The following is a 20,009-nucleotide window of genomic DNA, read 5'->3' as shown; positions in this document are numbered from 1 at the left end:
TATAGTATCTTCCAACCACCACCTATAATCAGTATACTATAGTATCTTCCATCCACCAATCTGTAGTCAGTATACAGTAGTATCTTCCAAACACCAGTCTGTAGTCATTACATTATAGTATCTTTCAATGCCCATTCTATAATCAGTATACTATAGTATCTTCTACCCACTCGTTTGCAGTCAGTATACTATAGTATTTTCTACCCACTAGTGTACAGTCAGTATACTATAGTATTTTCTACCCACCAGTGTACAGTCAGTATACTATAGTATCTTCTACCCACTAGTGTACAGTCAGTATACTATAGTATCTTCTACCCACTAGTGTACAGTCAGTATACTATAGTATTTTCTACCCACTAGTGTACAGTTAGTATACTATAGTATTTTCTACCCACTAGTGTACAGTCAGTATACTATAGTATCTTCTACCCACTAGTGTACAGTCAGTATACTATAGTATTTTCTACCCACTAGCTTGCAATCAGTATACTATAGTATCTTTTACCCACTAGTGTACAGTCAGTATACTATAGTATCTTTTACCCACTAGTGTACAGTCAGTATACTATAGTATCTTTTACCCACTAGTGTACAGTCAGTATACTATAGTATCTTTTACCCACTAGTGTACAGTCAGTATACTATAGTATCTTTTACCCACTAGTGTACAGTCAGTATACTATAGTATCTTCTACCCACTAGTGTACAGTCAGTATACTATAGTATCTTCTACCCACTAGTGTACAGTCAGTATACTATAGATATACTATACATAAGTATACATATACTTATATTCGTTTTTTACAGATAATTGAAATAGACAGGTTTAAAGTCGAGGACCTGATCATTTGTTGAAAAACTTTTGTTAAAAAAAACCTCCATCTGTTCTTATGTGACGTTCATTGTAAAGTTTTCAAAGTTCCTAAAATATTACGAGAAAAATTCCCACTATTTGAAACTTATAGAAAATGCTTTTAAGTTAATGTATAACCGCTTTTCTCGCAACCAGTTTCTTTGCATTCAGTTGTAAAAAAATTATTGATTTCAATATATAGGGCCCGGCATGGCGAAGCGTGTTTAGGCTTGGTGATGACTAGTTGCCTTCCCTCTAGTCTTACACTGATAAATTAGGGACGGCTAGTACAGATAGCCCTCGAGTAGCTTTGTGCGAAATTCAAAAACAAACAAACAAAAACAAACCAATATTTTAACTTTTGGTTAAAACACAAATATAGGAAAATAGGTATGATGTTTGGTTATTATGTCATGAGATAATGTTTAGATTATTTCTGTGTAGTTCAGCAATCCGTTAGAGTTCCAACTGTTGTAAAGTAATCCATACTTGCCGATCCTTGCCGTATTTCTAATTTATAAATCACCCGTAAAATCATTAAAAATTGAACACCAATTTAATGTACTTCTCACAATGTTTGTTGTACCCCAGTAGGACTGATTGGCCTCCTACTATTGTGAGATATAACAGATATAGTGTGTTGTTATATACTCTTTTTCTAGTTTCTCTCATAACGTATGAAATTGATAAAACAAGCTGTGCCAATAAGGTGTCGGTTGTGGATAAAGTAAAGCGTAGCAAGGTTTGGTAAGCTATTTCGTAAATACGTGACCGTTGTGTAATTCTTATAGGGGTTTAATGATTCCAGTTTCACGAAAAACCCACAACGTGAGAAGAAGTGATCATTTACTTTCATGAAATTCAGGTATTGTTTGAACAATCTAAATGCTGGTTTATTATTTTCTTTTAAATAAAGAAAAGCAAACCTAGGCAGAACTAAGGTGAACACTGTGCTCATAAGAACAAGCTGCTATAAACGTGTAGCCCTCCAGTGGCACAGCGGCATGTTTGCGGAGTCACACCGCTAAAAACCAGGTTTCGATTCCCATTATGGGCAGAGCACAGATAGCTCATTGTGTAGCTTTGTGCTAAATTCTAAACAAACAATCTAAACCTGTTTAGAGGTTAGCGTGCCTGACTGTAAATCTGTGGTTCAGTGGTTCGCGTTCCCTTTGCAGTCCCCTCCCTCAAAAACGATAAAAAAGAAAAACACTCTGAACGTTGGAGACGTATAAAAATGGCTGTCATTTCGTTCTGTTCTAACGTGAATTGGCAGGAGTTATGTTGGTAAGATGCAGATAACTACAGAGTTACTTTACGCCACAAACAATCTACCTCTTTTAGATATGGGTTTCCGTAATCTCACTGGCCCGGCATGGCCAAGCGTGTTAAGGCGTGCGACTCGTAATCCGAGGGTCGCGGGTTCGAATGCCGGTGGCACCAAACATGCTCGCCCTTTCAGCCGTGGGGGCGTTATAATGTGACGGCCAATCCCACTATTCGTTGGTAAAAGAGTAGCCCAAGAGTTGGCGGTGGGTGGTGATGACTAGCTGCCTTCCCTCTAGTCTTACACTGCTAAATTAGGGACGGCTAGCACAGATAGCACTCGAGTAGCTTTGTGCGAAATTCAAAAACAAACAAACAAACAAACCGTAATCTCCGCCCCCCCTCCCCCCAAAGACAAAGTGTTCCTACGCTGCTACTGCATCGTAGTAGCTGTACACAGCCCTACTGATACCTGGGAGCCGATAATATCTTTACTAATCTTTGATTCTAACTAAAAAAGAAAATTTCTCTAATTTATAGAGAAATGTGTTCGCTGTCACTTGTTTTTTTCTTATGAGATAAAACGTATTATAGCAGATTTTTATCTGAAATCAAGGTACTGGTATAGTTTTCTGTTGTAAATATTTAACGGATTTTGTAACAATTGATAAGTATTGTAAAAAAAAAATAACGATAGTTATCTTATATATTTCATCCGTTGTATATGTTCGTCTGCCCTCCCGTTGAAAAGCTGTGCACGCAGGCAAAACTTAACATTCACCCCCTGAAATGCCGTCAGAACAGTCATGAATAATGTTGTTACCAAATTTTATTTCTCAAGTAGGGTATTCTACACTAAATTGTTGGGTATTAACTACGCTATCATTTACATTTTAAAGCATGACGTAACTTAATAAAAATGTATATTTACTGTATGTGGCTCTAAGTATCACTGAATGCTAAGGAATTACTTTTTATAATAGGCGATATAAGCAGCTTAGAGCTTTGACTGAGTGAAACCAGGAGTGTAACACAATTAACATTTTGAAAGTCCATGAAATAATTTAAACTTGTATATTAATTAAAACGTTTTTCCCGTCACTGGGGACTTGTAGTTTTGGTTATAAAAATATTTTTTGAAATAAATAGAAAAGAGTTTGCTTAAATTCTTGAAAATAAACAAGAACAAAATGTGAAATACGAGAATATAGAAAGCTTTGACTATTTGCTTTTAATTAAAGAGTTCCATTAAATACAAATTATTTAGGTAAAGTAGTTGTATAACAAATATAAAGTATGGAAGACATATTCTACATGTCAAAACATAGACTGAAATAAGACATTGTTGGGATAAAAAAATTAACGTTAATAACTGTTTTTGTGTATATTTTATTATTTTATTTTATTTTGTGTATATTTTATTATTTTATTTTATTTTTGTGTACATTTTATTTCATTTTATTTACATTTTATTATTTTATTTTATTTTGTGTATATTTTATTATTTTATTTTTGTGTACATTTTATTATTTTATTTTTGTGTACATTTTATTATTTTATTTTATGTGTATTTTATTATTTTATCTTATTTTTGTGTATATTTTATTATTTTATTTTATGTATATTTTATTATTTCATTTTATTTTTTGTTTATTTTATTATTTCATTTTATTTTTGCGTATATTTCATATAATTTTCTATTCTAAATGCTATTTACTAAGCTAGACTAATGAGTACTAATTCTGCATAGTGAATTTAATTACTACATTATTTATTAAGTACTAGTGAGAAAAATCATTTAGTGTTAACTGTTACCGTAGATAATAATCGCGACAGTTTTATTGGAATTTATAGTCCCTATGAACGAACACAGACCGAGCTACTTCCTGTCTTAGCCTCTGCTGCTCCGTTACTTTGTGTAATAATAATAAATCTTACATGATTTTAATGATCTGATTTTACCATGTAAACCTATACAAGTACAGAGTATAGCATGCTTTAACTGCTTAAATGTTTTAATTAACACTCCCATTTTCATGCAAACTATACAAGTACAGAGTATAGCATGCTTTAACATGCCTAAATGTTTTAATTAACACTCCCATTTTCACGCAAACTATACAAGTACAGAGTATAGCATGCTTTAACTGTTTAAATGTTTTAATTAACACTCCCATTTTTTCAGCTATTACTATTTAAGTTTTAATTTTTATGTTTGTTACAAAACAAAAGCTACATTATGTATTCTACACACCACAGGTATTGAAACAGGACGTGTAGCATGATAAGATCACAGCCTAGCCAGTTGGGTGCACTTTAATACAACAATTAAACAGACAACCCTGAGACAGTCCCGTGATAGTTTAGAAACCTGAACTGGCGTGCTTTTAGAAAATTAGCAAAATACCGCCAGTAGGGTATTAAAATAAAAATTTCTGCTACATAAACAGGGTCTATATTGAGTTATCTTATCTATGAATACTAAGTAAAAAAACTGTTTTTGTAAGCATTATTGTTATCTACATTTAACCCGGGATGACGTGATTTGGGAAGACTTCCAGATTGGACCCACGAGTTTGCACGGACGACACAAATTATGATATGCGATTGATAACAATTGCCTTTCCAACAAATAATATAGGATATCAAAAGCGAGCGAGCCCTATGAACAACCCATCGTTCCAATATCTAAAGTTCAGGGTGCTGTTGCTATAGGACGTCAGCTCAACAATCCTCAGCATTGGTTCTGTGAGAAACGGAGAACTTGTAAAATATGTTTAACCCTAGTGTTGATTATCAGACTTATGGTAATATTTCAAACAGAGCATTTCGTTGATGTACAGAGACGACACGCTACATCATTCTGGACGTTCCTTAAAACGGTTTTACATCATCACAAAACTTGTATTTTGGTTGTCTTTTAATGATGTTAGATAATACATAACTGTATCTTAAACTTCTGTATAAATAAAGGTACTTAGAAATCAGTGCTGTTGCTACTAGCAAACTGTGACATCAGATGTAACAGTGACAGTTAATTTAAATTTTTGTTTGTTTGTTTTCATGTTCACCAATTATTTAGGTTTAATCAACTCTAATGATTAATGTTTCGCAGGTGTTGAGAATATATACATACGTACGCAGAGGAATATGTTGCAAAGAAATCGCTTGTCAAACTACTATCTTGTAAGATGGGAAGTAATACAGTACTATCGTTAATTAACTATTGAATATTTTTCGAGTATTAAACCCAACTAATGAAAGACTCGTATAGGTCCATGAGAAAATTTCTTAAGTTACATGCGTTTGTTGCAGAAATGTGGAAGCTCGTTTTAAGCTGTTTATACGTACACTTATTAAAACCTAACAAAGTTTTATATTCTGTTTCTCACACGCTGGCCCCAGTGGCTCAGCGGTAAGTCTGAAGGCTGATAACCCTAAAATCCTGTTTTCGATACTCGTTATGGCACAGCACAGATAGCCAATTGTGTAGTTTTTCGCTTAATAACAAAAAATATTTCATAAGAAACCAGCATGAGGTTAAATGTTTTATTTCTTAACAGACTATATGAATGGAATATAAGATTACAAACGTATGTAAATGGAACATAAGATTCCAAAGACAATTCTTATTCAGTACAAGAAAGTTTGTATATAGAAACCATTACAGTGGTTAGTGTGTGTGTGTTTTTTTCGTATAGCAAAGCCACAAAGGGCTATCTGCTCAGCCCACCGAGGGGAATCGAACCCCTGATATTAGCGTTGTAAATCCGGAGACATACCGCTGTACTAGCGGGGGGCTACAGTGGTTAGTAATGTTGTGGTAAGTTACTCGAATTATGTCGCGTAAGAATGGATCGTATATAAATAACGTTATCGTTTTTGTGCTAAATACGATATCAGTATGTTGACATATTTGTGTCAAAATAGTAGCACGTTCCCATGTCGACTAGAAACCATTACTGCCCCATTACCTCGTTCCATTTCTCTTTTGTTCCTCCATGTGTTTCTCGAATTTCGAATTTGCTCTGTAGAAATAAATTTGTTCGAAGACGTGAATATTTTTCGATAGATTACCACGTGGTTGAGTGGTATTTGTTTCCATACATATCTCTAAGTTCATTTATCTGTTGAGTTTCAATATTTTTTAAGAATGTTCCCTTTTTCTTTTAAACTCAGCTTCTTATGAATTTCGCTTCATAAATGAAAGTATATTTCTGTACAGCTGGGGTTTAGATATGTGAATATGGCTTGTCTGGAGTTCTATTTCAGTGACGTCTCAGTGTCCTAAAGATTATATTAAAATGTGCTAAGAGAAAGAGAGTGTGTTTTGAACACTTTAATGCTCCAGTGTAAACTATTTCAAAATTTAACCTCACTGAATCCCTTGAGGTTGGCCTGGCATGGCCAAGCGCGTAAGGCGTGCGACTCGTAATCCGAGGGTCGCGGGTTCGAGCGCGCGTCGCGCTAAACATGCTCGCCCTCCCAGCCGTGGGGGCGTATAATGTGACGGTCAATCCCACTATTCGTTGGTAAAAGAGTATCCCAAGAGTTGGCGGTGGGTGGTGATGACTAGCTGCCTTCCCTCTAGTCTTACACTGCTAAATTAGGGACGGCTAGCACAGATAGCCCTCGAGGAGCTTTGTGCGAAATTTCAAAACAAACAAACAAACCCTTGAGGTTTGGTGAGATTTCATTGCTTAGTCTCGACCTGGTATGACCTGGTGGTTAGGGTGCTCGACTCGTAACCTGAGGGTGGCTGGTTCGAATCCCCGACACGCAAAACATGCTCGCCATTTCAGCCATGGGGGCGTTATAATGTGACGGTCAATCCACTACTCGTCGGTAAAAAAGTAGCCCAAGCGTTGGCGGTGGGTGGTGATGACTACCTGCCTTCCCTCTGGTCTTACACTGCTAAATTAGGGATGGCTAGCGCAAATAGCGCTCAAGTATCTTTGCGCGAAATTCTAAACAAACAAACAATAATTTCTTGGCCTCATGGAAGCTAAAATTGTTTGCACCATTAGACAAGTACCGTTACTTCCTAAACCCAAGCTTGTCCATAAGGTTAGTTTCAATGTGTATCGCCCCTCCCCATTGGGACAAACCACAGACTGACCATTGTGTAGCTTTGTGCTTAATTACAAACCAACACACAAAATGAAAATGTATGCACAGATCGGATTCTTTCGAACTGTGTAGGTTATACAGCTTTATTGTGAAGAAACGTGACGACTGAACAGTATACAACGCAAACTCACGACATACGTATGTACGTGTTATTATTAGAGGGAAAAATTACCCATTGCGACCGTAAAGAAAGACTTCATTTGTATCTCAGAACGGCTGAGATACAAGCCTTTGTTAACCTGAAGATGACCTAGGAAGGTCAAAACGTTGTTCTCTTGTTATCAATAAAAGTGTTAATACCAATACCAGCTGTTCTGAAATACATTTTTATTTCAAGTGGGTTTCTCGTCATGAAGAAATACTTCATTTATTTAAACATACAAACAAACCCACGTGTTTTGGTGTAAGTATGCGAGTATTTCTCACAGACCCTATTTATATGATCTGTGAAACACTTATAGTAAACAATCTGATCCATATAGTTAACACGAAGTTAACGCAGCGTCAATGTCAAATGAAGAACATTTAGATTTAGTAGTTAAAAGTAAACTCTGGCCATTGCGTAAACTTTCCAGGGTGTGTTGAAGCGGTGTTACGTTCTCTCGTTGTTATTGGCTAATAATGTGACCCGCCCTCGTTTTTATAACATTATTTCGACATCCACGTGCTTCTCGCTTACACGCTTGTTGTCCCCTTTTCAATCATCTCGTTGAGGTACAATTTTAAAATTTAAAAAACCATACATAGTTAAGAAATGTAACACGTTATTTTTTGTAGTATACAAGATAATGTACTTTTTCTTTTTTAATGTCATTTAGCATGTTTTAGTATAGAGTAACTTTAATGAGAATTCAATAATTATTGTACATCATGATGAAGTTTTTGTTTTCTTACTAAATAATAGTTCTTTTAATATCCAGTAATTTATTGTTGTGAAGAAAGTTCTACCTTTTAAAGCTGAATTGGGGAGTAATGTAGTGAGTGAAAGTACTAACCATCGTTTTGTATTCATAAATAAAAATTGGGTATATGAAAACAATTGTTCTAGCACAATATCTTGCTTTTCATGTTCGAATTCTTCTATACCTACTCCCCAGTGGCGTATCTGTGGACTAACACAAGTATAAACAGGGTTTCCGTCCTTATCGTGGGTTTGGTTTGTTTTGAATTTTGCGCAAAGCTACTCGAGGGCTATCTTCGCTAGCCGTCCGTAATTTAGCAGTGTAAGACGAGAGGGAAGGCAGCTAGTCATCACCATCAACCGCCAACTCTTGGGCTACTCTTTTACCAACGAATAGTGGGATTGACCGTACATTATAACGCCCCCACAGCTGAAAGGGCGAGCATGTTTGATGTGACGGGTATTCGAACCCGCGACCCTGGGATTACGAGTCGAGTGCCTTAAACCTCTGGACATGCCAGGCCGCTCATCGTGGACATAACACAGATAGCCCTTTGTGTAGCTTTGTGCTTAATAACAGCCCACCAACATCTTATGTATACTTGAAGTTCGTGACAATAACACGTACGTCTGTAGCTAATTTTTATTTGAGTTCTGTGTGTTCACAAGTACCTGCTGGTCATAAGAATATTTTATTTTTACATCACAGTTTTGTTTGGCTTTCACGAGTTCCTTCTGTTTGATCACATGCTTATAATATACAAGTGTTAACAAATCAACAATAATACTCTATTGTTGCATTGCATTTTTGCTTCACTTTCGTAAATCATATTGCCCCTATGATTGTGAATACGAATTACTTTTGCGAGGGGTCCCAGCATGCCAAGTAGTTAGGGCGCTCGATTCACTATTGATGTTCTCGGGTGCGAATCCCCATCACACCAAACATGTTTGTTCTTTCAGCCTTGGGGGCGATATAGTGTCCGTTCAATTTTCTGTTCGTTGGTAAAAGAGCGGCCCATGAGTTGGCGGTGGGTGGTGATAACTGGCTGCCTTCCCTCTGGTCTTACACTGTTAAATTTTTGAGGATTGCGCATGGTGCATATAACTCGTGTAGCTTTGGCGAAATGTAAACAAATTAACCATTCTGTGGTGAAAAATCAAACTTTGCTAATGTCAACTTGTTTGTGATTAGAGACATGATTCCTCTTGAGTAGATGATCAAACATGCTGTAACACACTGTTAAAGTGTCTGTTGTTATAGACATGAATTCCTCTTGTGTGGATAATCAGACTTGTTAATGTTAATATGTCTGTGGTTGTGGACATGTCTCGAGAGATGAATAATCCTATATATGAAAGTAAACTTGCTGATAGTAACATATCTGTGAATATTTCCAATACTTCTTTTGATGGACGCTATAATCTTTCACTGGAAGACACGTCCTTCTAACATTTTAAGAAAACACAACTTAATAATTGGTTTTAAATGAATCATCAACTCTCAGCTGCACAAAAGACGAACTATATAATTCAAATGGCCTCTATTCACTTGGAGCTGAAAAACCCTTATTTGGAACGACAGTAAAAACTAATTTCATTCGAAATTCTTAAAAGTACCATACCACAATTAATTTTGTTTACTCCATTTTGAACTTACAACTGTAATTACATTGTAGAATTTATCTTCGATGGACGTCCGAAAAATGATCTTAAACACTTTAACACAAATCCAGCTTAGTCCTGACCGAGGTCGTACGTGATTCCGCACGCAACTACCGTATTATAATCGTTAGCAAGATCTATGAACTTTTCCTGCTGGCCCAAGTTTAAAGTTTTAAAAATGGTCTTTGACCGACCTGCATTTATATTGAACCGTACTAAGTCAACTTGAAACTCCGTACTAGTGCCTGACAAACAACCATTTTAATAATCTTCGGGCATCAAATAAAACATTATCAGAAGTTTAGCCGTTTCTGTTTATCTTTCGTTGCTGTTTTTAAATAAAAGTACATTTAAAAAAAAACATTGTTTATGATAAAGTTGAAAAATGTTTACGTATTCATATTATAAAGCTTAATTACTATGATATGTTAAAGCTCTAAATTTATAACGTTCGTTTATAATTTCAACTGAAAGTGTGAAAACTTCCTAAGGTTTGTGACAAATAAATATATATTACTACTAAGTCAATTGTCGTGAGCTAATATTCGCTATATATACCATGGCATGTTATAATCTGATTATTAGTTTTATTTATAGTAGTTTTGTTAAACTTTGTAGGTTTGAGTTCATATACACTAATACATTTTTGGAAGTATTTCTGTAATCTGAAGTTAGCTTTTATAGTTTTACGTTGTCAGGTTTTTTATAGGGCCAGATTCTTTACAGTAGGTGTCTGTGGTTTCTTGTCGGTAAATTTGAACAATAAACGGACAGCACACAATCCATTTGTTTTTTACTTGAAAGAAATCAAACGTATGTACAAAAATTCGTTACATTGTTGCTTATCACAGTTGTATCCAGAGCTTTAAATAATTCTATCCTTTGCGTCAAGGTCCACAAAGGTGGGTTCAATAATTATAGAACATTTGACAGGACAAATTATTATGTTTTGTATTTATTTTACAATAACACTATAAAACTCACTTTAGGTATTGCCCGTTAAGGCTAAACTAGTAATCACGCAGTTTAACTTCAATTTCACTAACTTTTACTTCTTCTTTACACTTTATATTTGCATGTTTTTATAACACAAGACAGAAAAATCTAGAAACACCCATCCCCTTAGTGACAACAATATTTACATAACAAGAAAAACTTAGAAGCTCCGAGTAAGATGACAACAATATAAAAGCTTAATACAACAATTAAACTACATGCACAATGCAATGTACAACTTATATAAAAACATGTCATAACTACTGGGGCGTTATTATGTTACGATCAATCCCACTATTCGTTGGCAAAAGAGTAGTAGCCCAAGAGTTGGTGGTGGGTGGTGATAACTGGTTGCCTTCCCTCTAAATTAGGGACAGCTAGCGCAGATAGCCCTTATATAGGTTTGCGCAAAATTCAAAAACAAACAAGTCCTAATGTTACAGGCGTCCCAGTGCATTTCCTTCTGATATAGATGACGCTGCCTTTATCCACTTACTTCTCTATGATTCACCTACTATCCTTGGTAATCCGAATCGAATGTGGCCCAGGATTAGCGTGCCGGATAATTGTTTTCTTTGTTTTGGAATTTCGCACAAAGTAACTCGAGGGCTATTTGTGCTAGCCGTCCCTAATTTAGCAGTGTAAGACTAGAGGGAAGGCAGCTAGTCATCACCACCCACCGCCAACTCTTGGGCTACTCTTTTACCAACGAATAGTGGGATTGACCGTAGCATTATAACGCCCCCACGGCTGGGAGGGCGAGCATGTTTTGGCGCGACCCTCAGATTACGAAGCGCACGCCTTAACGCGCTAGGCCATGCCAGGCCCATGTGCCGGATTATGAATCTTAGAGTTTACGACTCGCGTCTTGTTGCCATAACATCGCACCGTGTGGTGAGGAGCTGACGTTGCGTTATAGGTATGACTGTTAAATCCTAATGCGCGGTTGGAGTAGACTAAGACTTAGAACTGGGTACTGTTGTTTATCTTAGGCTAATTTGAAAAACGGCTAAAAAAGAAATAGCCTTTTTTGTAGCTTCGCGCCATTATGTGTGATCCAGTCTGCACTGCAGCCTCCACTGATAATAAACTTGAATCACCAATTTGACGAGTTATTTTCGTATAATCCATAGTGACCTAACCTCTTTCACTTCAGGCCTACAATTGAATTTGTTAGTTATATGGATACTGCCGTTTTACACACATCTACTTGTCACCTGTAGTGATAAGTTTCCTATCGTCACAGTGTATTTTTTCTACTATTTCGTTATACGTTTAGTAAATTGTTTTTTGTTTGAGGCACTCGAAATACTCAAATACTAAAACCTGCTTAAGGTCATCATACCTATTTCAATAAAATGATGTTGAGTAATACGTAATGAATATATTGAACCTTTGCTGTTGTGTCTCAATATTAAGGGGCCTAGTGTACCGCAGGGTTTAGCGTTTGTGGAGCGAAAGATCTGAGGTTCCAGACGTGATGGCGCTGACTATGTTTCACATGTGCATCTGTGGTTGTGTTATAAAATAGAAAGTCAATCCCGTTAATCAAATGAAAGAGCCGGATAAAGCTTTGTGTGTGTGTGTGTGTGTGTGAGAGAGAGAGAGAAAGAAAGAGGGATTGGCTTCAAAATTAGGGAGGTCTATGAATTAGCCGTTCAGCCACGTGCGTGTAAAATGCTTTTCAGGTTGAGAAGTTCAATTTGTATTTTGTACTTATGCAAAGACACTGAAGTTGTCTGTCTGCCGTCCGTAATTTTAACTAATCACCAGAAGGATTTCGTTTGGTTTATTTTGAATTTCGCGCAAAGCTACACGAGGGCTATTTGAGCCGCCCCTAATTTAGCAGTATAAGACTAGAGGGAAGGCAGCTAGTTATCACCGCCTACTGCCAACTGTTGGGCTACTCTTTTACCAACGAATAGTGGGATTGACTGAATCTTTATAACGCCCCCACGGCTGAAAGAGCGAGCATATTTGATGTGACGGGGATTCGAACCCGCGAACTTCAGATTACAAGTCGAATTCCTTAACTACTTGGCCGTTGGAAAAGTAGCCAGTCAACACCATCTATCTTTAAGCTGGGGATTTACTTACTATAGTAACACGTGATTATAACTGTCCATCTGTGTCGTAAGATAATAGTGACACATTAAAACACGAGACGTATGTTTTTTTTATATTCATCACTAAATATCCTCACGTGTTTAGATTTTTCGTGTTGCCTGCACGTGCTTTGTCTTTGCTGACTAATCAAAACACTTTCTTGTTGATAATTGATGTCACTTCTATTAGATCAAAACAGTTAGCTGTTCGGTAAAATATTAATTTCGGTATTACATAGTTTAATACATTTTTGTTTGTTAGTTTTGTGGTAGTAGTTCAATATTTTTATTTGTAGTATTCTAGTATAGTGGAATGAAACAAAGAAAAACAATTGGAAAAGGTTAAACAGGCTCTAATAATAAAGTAGACATTGAAGGGTTATAAGCAAGTTGAAATGAAATGAGCCTAGTTTTTCTCCGTAGTCTTACTTAAGAAGCGCTTGTGCATGAATTCGTATCCAGACGGACTTGTAAATGATAAATATATTTATAATGAAAGAAAGATTAGCAGACGTCATAGTGTACGTGAGTGTGGATTGTTCATCTATATAAATAAACGTCAACATATGTGTGAATCTGTTCTTCATACGTTTCCATATGCCTTGATCAATCAACACCAAATTTCACACGTTGGTTCAGGATGGCACGGGAATAAATTGAGGGGGTATGGTCCCCCTTCTAGTTTAATGCATTTTTTTTAACTAATAAATCAGCAAACTTGAAATGGTGATACCAGATGGCATGAGTAAGGTAATGAGGGGGAGCTTGGACACCCCCCTATCTAATATCGTAAAAAAAAAAAAAAACTGCTAGTTTTGTTTGTTTCTCAGCGTTAAAAAGATCTATATAACCACTATTGGTAGAATTGTTAAAACAGTATGTCTTTCTTTTCAATAATATTATCTTTATTATATTAAGGGTGGGAAAGTACAAGCACAGTTTCTTGTCCTTTATTACAAAGGAGTTTTTATTTAATCCATCCAACGGAAAGATACTACAAATAGTGTTGTTTATAAAGCTAAAATATGTCATTATAATGTTAAAATCTCAGTATTAACAACAGGTTTAATTTCTGAAAAATGTCGATTTTCAATTTCAGGCTTCTTTTTATTTATTAGCCCTGCATGACCAGGTGGTTAAGGCTCTCGACTTATAATCTGAGGTTCGCGAGTTCGAATGCCCGTCATTCCAAACATTCTCGCACTTTCAGTTGTGGGGGCGTTCTAATGTCACGGTCAATCCCACTATTCGTTGGTAAAACGAATAGTTGGTAATATTTGGTAATAGTTGGTAAAACGAAAGAGTAGCCCAAGAGTTGGCGGTGGGTGGTGATGACTAGCTGCCTTCCCTCTAGTCTTACACTGCTAAATTAGGGACGGCTAGCACAGATAGCCCTCGTGTAGCTTTGCGCGAAATTCAAAACAAACTTTTCTTTATCAGCATTGCACTAATTGTTATGAAATACATTCAGATTCAAACATCTCGAACATCAGTTGTTTGTACTGAATGACAGGTTGCCATACATAAATAGTTATTTTATCTATAGAACCCTCAATAATTGTTTATTAGGGAACTTAACTGATGAAATGTAAAGAAAAAGAAAAAACTTGAATTACTTCGAAATATCTTACGTCATGTCTTTACGTCACTACTCATATATTGTGTTTATTAATTTCAAGATGCTAGGCTTAAGGTAAAATTATGTTTTATATTTGAAGCAAATTGCGTATATCTGTTATTGAATATTTCTTTCATGATTTGAAATTAAAAGCGTGAATTAAACTAATCCAGTACGTGACGTGTAGTTGTTTATATTTTTAGATATATATTTTTAAGTGACGCTTGTTCAAGCAGTTTCATTAAGTTTGGGCCAAGGGCAGCTGTCAGTTCGTTATTGCGTGTTTGTTGAGTTGACCTTGAAGCTTGTGTTGTTCACAAGCATGAACTGGAAGATATGATATGACACACGATTTTGTATAAACAGCGCAAGGCTTGACACGTATGTTTAAGTGCAGAAACGCTTAAGTTATAAAGCGAACCTCGTGACGACAAACAAAACATACACAAATCGATTCATTTTACAAAACTAAAATCTAATCCTTTGCATAAGTAACCAAGCAAATGTAGTAATCGACTGTTATCAGCCTTTATCCTGGTAAGTATAACACCTAGAAGAGTCTTGTGTCAGTTGCAGGAACGTGTGAGGTATCTTACGTGTTCGTTGTCTCTAGTAAAAATTTTAAACAACTGGCTGGGGTAACCGTCCCTTGGACGGATGATATGTAAATTCATGATTAATGAAAGGTTATTTTAGGACATGAAACTTATGTGTACTTGTAAAAACACAAAAAGTGAAACTGCAAGTGTGTATGTAACTCCACATGGGTCTAATGGACCTCCATACCAAATTTGGAGAAGATCCATCAGCACTCTGCGAAGTAGTTACACGGACAGACAACAGACAATACTATTATATTTATACTGATACACTGTAGAACCTGTTTGTAAATGTTGTGCTCTATTTAACATGGATGTTGTAGCCTAAACACTCTTAAAGATTCTGAAAAGTTGTTCTTCCATTTTCTTCAATGTTTTATTTAAATTACGAACTATCATTCTATGATCTCTTTTCTCAATGTTCATATTTTTCTTACAGACCCCGGCATGGCCAGGTGGTTAAGATACTCTACTCGTAATCCGAGGGTCGCGGGTTCAAATCCCCGTCACACCAAACATGCTTGCCCTCCCAGCCGTGGGGGCGTTATAATATGACGGTCAATCCAACTATTGGTTGGTAAAAAGTATCCCAACAGTTGGCGGTGGTTTGGTGATGACTAGCTGCCTTCCCTCTAGTCTTACACTGCTAAATTAGGGACGGCTAACGCAGATAGCCCTCGCATAGTTTTGCCCGACGTTGAAACCAAACAAAACTTTTATATTGCCAGGTGGTTAAGGCGCTCGACTCGTAATCTGAGGGTTGCGGATTCGAATCCCCGTCGCACTAAACATGTTCACCCTTTCAGCCGTGGGGGCGTTATAAAATCCCAGTCAATCCCACTATTCGTTGGTAAAAGAGTAGCCCAATAGTTGGCAATAAATGGTGATGACAAACCTCCTTCCCTCTAGCCTTACACTGCTAAATTAGGGACGGATACCGCAGATAACCCTCGTGTAGCTTTGCTCGAAATTCAAAAAACAAAATTTTTCTTACATAAAATAATACAACACAAGGAAACAACATATATTTCTTACTTTTTGTTAAGTTTTTTAAGTTCTTCGAAATTATTGTTGCAAGTTTTCTCGTTAATGGTTAATGTAAACACGCATTAAAAATTTAAAGTATGTTATGGAAAACTACAGTTTGTATTATCTCTCTAGTTTCTGTCTTATTTTTAAACCAATTGCTCCACCGGTGGGAGAGTCATATTTTGAATAGTGTTTTTACCTTTTAAAACAAAGAATTAACCAAGACAAAAAATGGTTAACTCATTAAGCTTCTCCACAAAATTCCAACACTAATAGGATAAATTTTAACATTAATATTGTCTTTGTTTACATTTTATTTTTTATTTAATCGACTTTAGAAATCCATAGATTATCAAGCAATCTCGTGTATAAATAATTTTAAAAATGTGTTTAAGTACCGATTAACGCCATTAGAAATTGTAGATTTAACAAATCCAAAGTAGGCCTAATATAACTTTGTGCTTGTTAATGAAGTATTATGTGGTGTATCTTTCTTACGGTAATTCGTACTGAATGTTTAAAAATTATTCCTGAATTCAGATCTTCATTAGGGAAAAATTCCAAAAATTTGATAATAATTTTTTACATAATCACTACGGTTTTGTTGGTTTTTTTTTTTTACATTTAAATATTATATTTTTAAAATTGGATCTAAAAAGGCCAAAACCGGCCCCGAAACTAATTTTAATTCTACTTCTAATGTGGTTGTCAAAGATGACCTATTTTAATGAGGGTCGATTGCTATCTTTGATATAAACTTCACCAGAAACAAAGATATTTCAGCACAAACAATAACCAGATGTCGCTGACAGTATACAAGACGACCTTAACAAAATGCTCTAGTCAATGAAACAATGGGGAGGCTCTTAGATGAGCTTTGTTGATACCTAAATCAATAAAAAAAACCCAATAAATTTACATCTTTCGAAGAAGGATAAATTTTCATCATTTTCCATGATAATTATATTTCAATCGTTATCCCATCAGGGTCACATCCACATCTCTAACTATTGCACTTGAAACACCTTAATTATATTTCAATGGTTATCCCATCATGGTCACATCCACATCTCTAATTATTGCACTTGAAACACCTTTACACTTCAAAGTTGCAAATGGCCCGGTATGGCCAGGTGAGTTAAGGCGTTTGACTCGTAATCCTAGGGTCGCGGGTTCGAATCCCTGTCGCACCAAACTTGCTCGCCCTTTCAGCCGTGGGAGCGTTATAATGTGTCCGTCAATCCACTATTCGTTGTTTAAAAGAGTAGCCCAAGAGTTGTCGGTGGGTGGTGATGACTAGGTGCCTTACCTCTAGTCTTCACTGCTATATTAGGAACGACTTGTGCAGATAGCCCTGGAGTAGCTTTGCGCGAAATTCAAAACAAACAAGCAGTTGCAAATTGTTAGATAAATTGGATCGCCTTGCGATGTCCTTAGCTTTAAAACAGGAAATAGCAATCGACCTTTGAGTAGAAGGTGAACTAAATTTGACCATAGGAAGTGCAAATAATATTGAATAACTCGACCACGCTTATAGTAAAATAGAAATTGTTTGAGTATATTATATATTCCCGATTTATTACATACTTGAGCCTGGTGAAGTCGCGAACTTAGGGTTAGAAAAGCGGACAAATGTTTTAATTAAATATATTTATGTGATTTTACTTCAGTAAACGTCATCTTTACATCACACGTCCAGACAGAAGACATCAACAGGAGTCACTGACATTGACCGGTGTGTGTTTAGAGCATTTCGTGTTCTGGAGCACCGAGTTCTTCTGCGTAATTCAGTTTTCAATCAAGGCGTTTCGCTTGTGACAGTACCACGCTGAAGTGAACCGGGATAGACCGTTAATGTGTCAGTGAAATAATCAGTTTTAAAGTGGCAGGTGCGAGTTCAGAAGGATGTTAAGTTCGAGTGCGTAGATTTGCTGTATTACTATGTGGATATATTGGTTTTGAATGATCAGGATTCATAAATAATGACTGTTAAGATAGTGTATAGGCCCTCTCACGAAAATATTATGTGGTTAACAGTAAAGTTCCAGGAACGTTTGATAAAACATTTGTTGTGAATGTTGATATGCGATATTTATTTATGTGTGACTTAAACAGTAACGCGTTGATCTCAAGGTATTGAAGTGTAAACCATGTTAACGTTAATGTGGGAGAGGTCAAGGATCTGTGGTCTATAATACAAAGTTAAGGTTAACTGTTTTATTTGTAGAAAGAACTGTACACTATGACCATGTACTGTACTGCTTTGTACTCAATAAAATATTACTAGAATCTAAAGAATGAGTAGTAATGTTTTTGTAATACATTTTGAAGAAATCCATCATAAGTTTCTATATTTGTCTGACGAGTTTCTTTTATTTTGAAAAGCAGATACGGATTGGTTCATACACAAAAAAGAAAAAACATTTTTTGTAATTTATAATATTTGTCATTTACCATGCTATGCATATATATTATCATTTTCTGATATTTGTCCCCTAGTGGCACAGCTGTGTATCTGCAGACTTTCACCGCGAAAAACCGGGTTTTGATATCCGTGGTGGGCATAGCATGGATAGCCCATTGTGTAGTTTTGCGCTTAATTCCAAATAAACAATTTTCAAAGTTTGCTTTCGTTTGAAATATGCAAGAAATAATAACCAAACCTTTAATTTTAGCGACCTGATCACGTATAATAAAACCCAAAATTGGTACTACGCTAATTTTGTAAAGTGGTGTTCTGATTGTTTACTTCTTTCAAGCAATTTCTTTATTTTTGTTATTTAAAAAGTATTTTACGATTCATTTCACGTTGGGACAAACAACTGGCGAAGGAAGGGGGAGATTAAAATGACGCAACTCATCTGGACTTTTGCCAAGTTTTTTTTTTTTTAAGTGAACCGTGTTTTGCTTCCTATTACTGTAACTCCAAGTTGTTTATTACCGTTAAGTTTGTACCATTCTGATCTTGTGTAATATACACTGAATAAAAATGTCTCTTTTCCGATTGGCGCGCACCAACAGATTGTTTTCGACAAAGTATTAGTCATGCAATTACATAAGATGATTAATATTGAAATATTATATGACATTTATTTAGTGGATTCTGCGACGTTATACAATATATATATGTTGTTGTTTTTTTTCAATTACGTGGCACATTTTAATGCGAAGAAATAAACGTCAATATGGAAATTCCATCCAAATGCTTAACTATTTATGAATTTATATGGAAATATAGAAACATAGATGAAGATATATACCATTTAAAGTTCTGTTGTTAACTATTTTATTTTATTGCATCACTAATGTTATATTCAAAACGATCTGTTGACGGGCACCAAACGGAAAAAATCCAGAACAACATTATTCACACTGGTAAATTATGGTTTTTGTTTTGTTTTGAATTTCGCTCAAAGCTACTCGAGGACTATCTGAGCTAGCCGTCCCTAATATAGAAGTGTAAGACAAGAGGGATGGCAGTTAGTAACTACCACCCATCGCCAACTCTTGGGCTACTCTTTCACCAAGGAATAGTAGGATTGGCCGTCATATTATAACGCCCCCACGACTGAAAGGGCAAGCATGTTTGATGTGATAAAGATTCGAACTCGTGACCCTCGAATTACGAATCGAGTGCCTTAACTACCTGGCCATGTTGGGCTGACTAACCGTTGAAACCAACAAGGGTAAACAATTACATTGCTGGCCAAAATCTTATGACCAATGAACATAAAAAAAACATATGCATTTGCGTTGTTAGACTCAACCACTTATTTGAGTAGAGCTTCGAAAGATGAAAATAAGAAAAGGGAAAATAAAAATAAAAAACTTTTTTAGCATTTAA

The 20,009-nt window shown here is 35.9% G+C and overlaps 1 protein-coding gene across 8 annotated transcripts in view; it reads left to right on the top strand.

The window, feature by feature from the left end:
• Positions 1–20,009, top strand: part of LOC143254404 (uncharacterized) — a 101,044-nt gene that overhangs the window by 47,097 nt on the left and 33,938 nt on the right. For 3 of the 8 annotated variants that reach the window (XM_076509518.1, XM_076509513.1, XM_076509516.1), the window contains one exon: positions 17,836–18,460. The exons of 4 other annotated variants lie outside the window; for them this stretch is intronic. In XM_076509518.1, coding sequence (XP_076365633.1) covers positions 17,836–17,838 — 3 coding nt within the window. In that variant the 3' untranslated portion in view covers positions 17,839–18,460. Of the gene's footprint in view, positions 1–4,381; positions 7,967–17,835; positions 18,461–20,009 lie in introns of those variants that run through there. One more of the 8 variants, XR_013030182.1, reaches the window with a different exon arrangement.

The sequence above is a fragment of the Tachypleus tridentatus genome, chromosome 6 (genome assembly GCF_004210375.1).
Source record: "Tachypleus tridentatus isolate NWPU-2018 chromosome 6, ASM421037v1, whole genome shotgun sequence".
In the NCBI taxonomy this organism is placed as follows: domain Eukaryota; kingdom Metazoa; phylum Arthropoda; class Merostomata; order Xiphosura; family Limulidae; genus Tachypleus; species Tachypleus tridentatus.
This window is presented reverse-complemented; position numbering and strand designations above follow the sequence as displayed.